Genomic DNA, 8,616 nt, shown 5'->3' with positions numbered 1-8,616 from the left:
GCATCTGGTTGGCAGGGCTGAAATAAAAAAGAGTAGCTTGTAGGTTGAGTAGCTGTGAGACATGAGCCAGAAGAAGTGATGAAATCCCCACCACAGAAAGTAGTCTTTGTGCTGACTGGATGTTTCTCTGTATTCCCCTAGCCCAGATACAGGGACAATGCTCATTAATCAACATTATGACTAGAAGCCCTCCTCTTGGGCTGACAAACCAGCTTCATCTTTTAATAACTGTGAAACAATGGACAGTGGAAAACAAGCCACTACTGAGGGAAGAACAGAGACAGAGAAACAAGGTTTAATGTTTTAATACAAGCTGTTGAACCGGGTTATAAAGCAAAGAGACCTGGATATATCACACATGACTATTAATGAAACACATTTAACAATAAGGAAGAAAACTAAACTATCTAATTCTAGACTATGTTGATATGTTCTTCCTTTTGTCTCTCATATGACTGAATAACACTTACTGTCTGTCACACCCATTTAGAATGATGTATAGCCTGCCTGTCAGTGTAACTAGTTCAACAGTATTCAGAACAAATCAAATACAGTACTGTATGCCTTTTAATCAATACTGAAAGCACTATTAGCACTGAAATATAACACATTCCATTGGCTGTCATTGGTCACTTCCTCATTGACCATATTGAATTAGATATAAATACTTTATATTTAAGTTATAGTAACATTATATATGGCAATATTTCATAAATACATAGATACTGCTACAATTAATTATATTTACAATATATTGTGTATTTTAAGATACATTAATATAAAATATAAAATACATTGAATGACTCTTCATAATAAGTATTTTCATTAAGTGAACATGACAAGCTAGGTGCCATTTTGCCCATATTGCTTATACTTCCTCTACAAACCATAGAGGTCAGGGAATAGCTAGGGCATAGCACCAAGGGGTAGGAGTTGGGGGATTTGCAAGGGCGTGCCAGAGTGCCAGGCAGGAGAGGAGTTATATCTGTTGTACCATTACACTACCAGGTAGGATGAGTCAGTCAGAGGGAACTGCCTAAGGAATATAGTGAAAGGGAATGGTGTCTATGTACACTGCTCACGGTACAAGGGAGTGGATGGAGAGGTGTGAATTTGGTAAACAATCTCTTTCTCTCGCTCTCTCTCTCTGTGTGTGTGTGAGCTTCTGAGCCAAGACACTCATTAGCTTCCAAGGCAAGAGATCAACACGTTCCCATAACGTAAAACGACAGCCATCTCATATTTCAAGCACATTCAAATGCTTTAAAAAGGAAAATAAAATACCTAAAAACATTAAATTAATAATAGACGGGCAGCTATGAGGTGTGTGTGTGTGTGAGAGAGCGTGTGTGTGTGTGTGTGTGTGTGTGTGTGTGTGTGTGTGTGTGTGTGTGTGTAAGGACAAGATTTGGGAGAAGTTTCTGCAGTGTAACCTGTACCTGTACACTCCCTGGTGTAGCTGTAATAAGAGTTTCCCAGCTTCTACAGCGGGTTAGCTTATTCTCTTTAGTGTATGGGGTCATTCAGAGGTCTACTTCCCTCCACCATTATAATAATATATATATGTGATAAATAATAAAATATATTTAAGTGATAGGTTCTATAACCATATATCATTATATAATTCATAATATTATTATATGGAGCAGCATTTGATTTCAGTAATATTTGAGCTATTACTCAGTAAATTCAATCACATAGCAATGGAATGTGTCATATAGAAATACATTATTATGATATTTATATTATATCTCGTATAGTAATAATAACTCCACAAGTAGCGGGAAAATAATCAATGAAACAGAAACCCATCCCAGCAATAGCAGAACCATATAGTCCTTACTATACAGCCAGTGTACTACTTGTTCATCCTTTAAAGGGATAGTTCAGGATCTGGTCAATGAGGCCCTGTATCTACTTCCCCAGAATCAGAAGAACTCATGGATACCATTTTTATGTATCTGCCTCCAGTATGAAGGAAGTTGCTCACTAGCGTTTGCGCAATTGCTAGTTAGCATTGGCTCGCGAAACTACCTCTAACTTCCTACATACTGGACGCAGATACACACAAATGTTATCCACAAGTTCATCTGACTCTGGGGAAGTAGCCTTTAAGTGACCAAGTTGGCTGGATGAGAATCTATTTTCATTTCCAATGACGACTCTGGCCAGGAAGTGAACTCAAAGCAAATAAACCTCTTTCCTTCCTCTCCTATAACCTCTACATCTTGTTCTCTCTCGATCCTTTTTCCCTCCGCCCCTTCATCCCCTGGTCCCTTTTCACACGATGACTGTTGCCTGATGGTTCACAGTGGAGTACTTGACATTGAGAGCAGGAGCAGGGTGGGTCTGGGGCTTCTCTGGGTCAGGAGAGGGTTCTCTAGTGCTCCCATTCACCCAACTTCTAACAAACACGCACACTCTAGAAAAGACAGCAATACTCCACTCAGATACATACTATCAAAATACTATGTTATTGAAAATATACAGTACATCATCAATATAGTCATATATATATAAAACTATTCTTCTCAACACATCAATAGAACATAAAAACCTTGAATCCCATCATACATCATCCAATCTTCTTAATTAAAAGTCTTCAACATACTTTCTTCACTATCTCCTGACTGAACACTCCAACCTGAGTTCCACAGTTACAGTACATCCCCTCTGATGAGGATGCTTACCGGTAAATGTGGATCTTGTAGCGAATAAGGAGAACCAGGATGATGATGATGACAGCAGCTGATATCCCAAAGGCAAGCCCAAATGTTATCTCTGATACACACCAATCACCAAAACATATATTGTGCTCTGTTGAAGAGGAGGAGAGGAAGGGTAGATCAGCATCAAACACACAACCACACTTTATTTTCTCTAATCGTATGCATTGTTCATTTTACCTGTATGTTTTGGAATTTCAAATCTTGCAATGTTATGGTATGGAAGGTGTTAAATAAACCACTTTATAATTACAGTGTTACTACAGTATCATTTAGTTTATACAGCACTGGTAGTTAACTAAGTGCTGCCATTGTAATAAAGAGCCACTCAATCCAGACCAATCAAAGTATATGTCTGCTATTACTGCTGATAAGAGAGTCAATAAAGCCTCTGAATCAAGCAGACATTAGATAACAAAGGAATGTTTTCAGACAGTTATAGTATCCAGTAGTTAACAGGAAGTGGCAGATTACTGGAGCCATAGCAACAATACCAAGATCTCTCTGCATGTCTCAAGCTACTGTGAGTCATCATCACCTGATTCAACGTGTTCCAGGGTAAACGGCTTCACAATGCAGTTACCTAGACAAGTTCAGAGACACAATGTTGAAGTTGGTGGAAAACCCCAGCAAGCCTTGAGAATAGCACACACACACACAAAGTTGCACACAAAGTTGCATACATTTAACAACACAGCAAGAACATTAGTAACTAACTTGAACCAGTATTAGTGTACTTTCATTAAAAGGTACATGCACTTTATTTACAGTTAGGTAATGACTTACTACTACTGCTACTGCTACTGCTACTACTACTGCTACTGCTACTGCTACTGCTACTGCTACTGCTACTGCTACTACTACTGCTACTACTACTGCTACTGCTACTGCTACTGCTACTGCTACTGCTACTGCTACTGCTACTGCTACTGCTACTGCTACTGCTACTACTACTACGATTCCAAACGTGCTAGATATCCCATCTAAAGCATTCTGACATGACTAAACGGGCCATTCAAGTTTGCAGACTTGTTGGCATGCTCTCTGAACATTATTTGTGTGGGATGTGTATTTCGGTACTTCCACAACTACAGAGCAGTGAGAATATGAGGGGGGATTTTATGTAGGTGTCTGATGTGGATTCTCATTTCTGGTGAAAACATCTCACCATGCTTTCAGTGCATTGTTCTTAGAAATACTAACTCTACCTTGCTACTGGTGGTTTGGCAATAACACTGTAATATGGACTCATACTCACTAAGGCACTCTGCTTCACGAAATGACATCTATAAGAGATGGAGAAAAAAACAGGTGAACAGAAGGCAGAGAGGAAGTAGTCACTAGATGTCCTGAACATGCCTGAACATGTCTGCACTCTCTCTGGCCTTAAATGCTCATGAATCCCGCTGCTATGTTCTATGTGCTCATGACACTGATAGCCAGTGTGAATATGTGGTGAGTATTTTGGCACAAAATGGCTACTGTGCATTACCCAAATAGTGAGTGCTACACACAGGTGTTGCATGATGTGAGCTTGCCTTTATCAAGCACTTTACGACCTAGTGACAGCTACAGCATGTGTATGCAAATGAAATCCATAATCATGACCTTTATTTTCATGTTATCCCAACACAAACAGTAACCATACAGTAACAGTCGGGTTGTAGTGGAGGGTAAACTTATTCTATGCACCTTTTTATTATGTGTGCATTCCTCTAAGTACTTCAGTCTGTCCATGCAGCCTGTGGTGGTAATAGATTGACTGGTCTGAACCACAACACGATCTTTGTCAATGTCTTTGTCAGTGGTGAGAACAGTATCCTAAATAAAATACAAAACACAAAATGGTGTTACTCTGTGTTGCCACAGCATTGCATAACTCACTGTTCACTGACCCTGGTCCTGGATAGCTACAGAACAGAAATGCACCTGATTCAACTACTCAACTAATCATCAAGATCTTGATTAGTTGAATCGGGTGTGTTAGTGCTGGGCTGGAAATAAAGCCTGCACGTCCTGTAGTTCTCCAGGACTGGGGCCGGTGGCCACTGCTGTGAATGAATACAGTGACACATCTGCTAGTTGCCTCATCATCAGGTCCAACATGAAAATAGTACTGCACAGCATGTACTGGAGTGTCATTCAAACAATGTTGATCTCAGCTATACAGATGTAGCCCCAAAATAAGCAATCATATAGTCACTCACATTTGCATCCAACCACTGCCTTACACAGGTTGAGGGAGATCCTGGCAGGGGCTCTGAGAGTTGATAGGTCGTTGTACCGTCGGCATGTACAGTGTTGTTACAGCCAATGGTCTGGGCGCTGACACAGCTAGCCAGCTGAGACACCACTGTGAAAGAAAGGGAACTCAGTTTGAACTTTGGACACATGGCATGGATTGTAGAATCAGAGAGATAGAGAGACATAGACATTTAAAATGGATGTTATATTACAGGAGTGTATAACAGATATCTGTCCACAAACCCCCAGATGTATTGTACTAAAAGCTATATCAAATTAAGAGTGTTTGAATGTTAAATAACGAGACAGAGGCATTGATGCAAGTAACCAGTCTTGTTCAGTATATTGCAATACATCCGGGTATCTCAAGTACACCGGTAAAACACTGGAGTTGCAGTAATGAACATTTACCAACAGATGGCATCAATGTGCCATCTTCCACCCATAACAAAGAGGTGGGATAATTGGTTAGAGCGGTTTTCACAAATCAGAGAACGGATTTGACAAGTAGAACACACCGCTCCATTGTTTTGCAACGACACTGACACATCAAGCTAATAATACTGATAAGAAACACTGCTCACACGTGTATACACCTGTTCCATAAACACTCACGCATGCACGCACGCACACACAAGCCTCTCTCTCGCTCTCAATTCAATTCAATTTAAGGGCTTTATTGGCATGGGAAACATATGTTAACATTGCCAAAGCAAGTGAAGTAGATGGTAAACAAAAGTGAAATAAACAATTAAAATGAACAGTAAACATTACACTCACAAAAGTTCCAAAAAAATAAAGACATTTCAAATGTCATTTTACGTGCAAATAGTTAAAGTACAAAAGGGAAAATAAATAAACATATGGGGATTTCCGCTATGATGTAGACAGACAAACATTGACAAAATACATCAAGTGAATCATCCAAATCCTCCAAACTGCGATATCAGAGCACGAGTGGACGAATTTGCCATATTCCATCAATCCGTATTAATAATAAACATATATATAGACTAAAATTAACTTTAAAAAACATTACATTTTAACTAGGCATAAAACATGGTCGAATAACATGAAAAAAACATGATAACATAACATGATAAAACATAATCCCATGATCGATTAAGGCTACTCTGCTTTTCCATACTCTCCCAAACCTCAACATTGCAAGACGGTGGAACATGAGGAAAAAAGTCTACATAGGACGATTCGGCCGGTGCACTACACATGAAATAACGCATAACAATTTTTTAAACAGCTCACTTACTATTGGCCTGTATATCTATTACTTTAGCCTACTTGATATTAGTAAGGTTACTTACAGAACACCCAAATCATCTTCATTGACACTACCCGCACGACAAGAGTGATCTAACAACTGCAGTAGTTCAACATTGCCAGCGATCTGTCTGAGTGAAGGGAACGTGCGACTCAGTGTGGGCGTGGGCGTGTCCATAATGTGGCACCATCTTAATCGTATGATCTTGAGCAAATGAATCTGCGCACTGTCCCGTTTCATCATCACTAACTTGATACTTCATATCAGAGCCATATAAGGCTATCTGTGTGGGCAACTGGCCACGGAAATCCGTGGGATAGACAACAGGTGTTGATAAAACACAACAGCAAACAGGCTACACTAACAGCAATGCACAATGCAGCAGCATCCCCCATGCTAATCTAGCAAAACTCATCTCTCAACACAAAAAGGGCAACCACAGCAGCTCACCATAACACAACACAACACAATACAACATCACAGCTCTTGGGAGAACAAATGATGTGTTTCAACACCACATGGCTGTATGTTCCCGCTCTTCTTACATTGGATGATATAAGGTCCATTCCTTCACAGGTGTCTGGTCTTATCTTTCTGACCCAGAAAGGACATATTTCCCACACCCTTCCAACAACCTCCTATATAGGCCTAAATGTCCTTCCTATAATAAGGGTGTTTCCAGACTCCAGCAGATAAAGTGAAAACATAACACACTATCCTAAGCAGAAAGGACAAGAGTCCGTTTGGGCGGAGTTCCTCAGGAGAATAGAAGGTTGTCGATCTGAGATCAGTGTGACAGGTTGAAGGGAGGAGGCTAGAGGCTAGACTGTAATTGTATCTTTTAATAACAGAAAAATCTTCTTATTCTTAGAATCAGTAACTGTCAAAATGTCAGTGGTCTGGTAATGAGTATTGAATGGCACATCCATCCCCTCCCAACAACACCTGCCTCCCAATACAGAACATTCTTCAACAGGAAGGGAGACCTTCAGCAGAAAGGCCTAGATTAAATCAGTTATTCACATAATCTGCATAACATTACTGCAGTCAGTAAATGTACGAGCAGTAAGCGTACGTAGTCTATGAACAGCTATAAGAGACACCAACTTTAGGTGGAGTGGTCTGTCATAGAGATTGTTAGTTGTATCTCCTAGGTCTGTCAACTGTCAAAATTCAGTGAGAGAGAGTGGGGGTGAAAGGTCATGATACTAATTGACTGTTACACTATTGGCAAGACACCCACAAGCGCACACACACACACATTTGTTTTACTATCCTTGTGGGGACCAAACAATTGATTCCCATTCAAAATCCTATTTTCCCAGGCTAGTAGAATGGTGATGGAGGGGCAGGCTAGTAGAATGGTGATGGAGGGGCAGGCTAGTAGAATGGTGATGGAGGGGTAGGCTAGTACAATGGTGATGGAGGGGCAGGCGTGTAGAATGGTGATGGAGGGGCAGGCTAGTACAATGGTGATGGAGGGGTAGGCTAGTACAATGGTGATGGTGGGGCAGGCGTGTAGAATGGTGATGGAGGGGCAGGCTAGTAGAATGGTGATGGAGGGGCAGGCTAGTACAATGGTGATGGAGGGGTAGGCTAGTACAATGGTGATGGAGGGGCAGGCTAGTAGAATGGTGATGGAGGGGCAGGCTAGTAGAATGGTGATGGAGGGGCAGGCGTGTAGAATGGTGAAGCCAGGAGTAGAACTCAAGAGACAGTAGTCAGGAGTCAAAGATAGACCCAGTTCTTAAAGGAGAAGCGGACCTGTGCCACAATAAATATCTGCGCTGAAGTTCGTTTTTCCTGACTCGGGGTCCACTTCCCCTCCCCTTACACAGCAGATGTTTGGAGCAGTGATTAACGTCAAGTGATTAGAGCAGACACACTTCCTCTCTCACTCTACAGCAGAAGCATTTGGCTACTTCAATACTGAGCTGGCAGGAGTACAGCCTTTCTTATCAGTACATGAGTTTCTAAAGGTGTTAGTCATGTCTGCCCATATGCCTTGTACTGGATGGAGCTGCTGTATACTGTAGTATGATCTATCTTTCTGGTCTGGTAATCAGTATTGAATGGCACACCTATCCCCACCCAACAACACCTGCCTCCCAATATGGAACATTGTTCAACAGGAAGGGAGACCTTCAGCAGAAAGGCCTAGACTCATTCCCTTATTTACATCATCCCTGTAACATTACTGCAGTCAGTAAATGTACAAATAGTAAGAGTACGTAATCTATGAACAGCCATGAAAGGGACACCAACTTAAGGTGGAGTGGTCTGTCACAGAGATTTTTAGTTGTATCTCCATGGTCTGTTAACTGCCAAAATTCTATGTCAAAAGTCATCATCGCCCAGCCCCCTCTG

General features: G+C 41.0%; 1 protein-coding gene across 1 annotated transcript; it reads right to left on the bottom strand.

Annotated features, from left to right (window-relative positions):
• Positions 1 to 321: 321 nt before the first annotated feature.
• Positions 322 to 6,354, bottom strand: LOC311117467 (uncharacterized protein). The gene is made up of 7 exons (XM_084192390.1): positions 6,293 to 6,354; positions 4,934 to 5,079; positions 4,419 to 4,547; positions 3,985 to 4,012; positions 3,265 to 3,309; positions 2,691 to 2,817; positions 322 to 2,422 (listed from the first exon to the last, which is right to left on the bottom strand). The coding sequence occupies exons 1-7, from the start codon at positions 6,312 to 6,314 to the stop codon at positions 2,281 to 2,283; spliced, it is 639 nt and encodes a 212-aa protein (XP_084048516.1). The 5' UTR covers positions 6,315 to 6,354; the 3' UTR covers positions 322 to 2,280.
• Between the last annotated feature and the right edge of the window lie 2,262 nt (positions 6,355 to 8,616).

This window comes from Coregonus lavaretus (genome assembly GCF_964263955.1).
Source record: "Coregonus lavaretus genome assembly, contig: HAP1_SCAFFOLD_643, whole genome shotgun sequence".
Classification (NCBI taxonomy): Eukaryota; Metazoa; Chordata; class Actinopteri; order Salmoniformes; family Salmonidae; genus Coregonus; species Coregonus lavaretus.
This window is presented reverse-complemented; position numbering and strand designations above follow the sequence as displayed.

Excerpts from the sequence above, each read along its gene's own strand:
- LOC311117467 (XM_084192390.1), bottom strand. The coding sequence starts at position 6,314 with ATGAAGATGATTTGGGTGTTCT. Across the intron at positions 4,548-4,933 it reads GGCAGTGGTTGGATGCAAAT|GATACTGTTCTCACCACTGA; the intron begins GTGAGTGACTAT and ends TATTTTATTTAG. Across the intron at positions 3,310-3,984 it reads TCGTGAAGCAGAGTGCCTTA|GTAACTGCATTGTGAAGCCG; the intron begins GTGAGTATGAGT and ends GAACTTGTCTAG.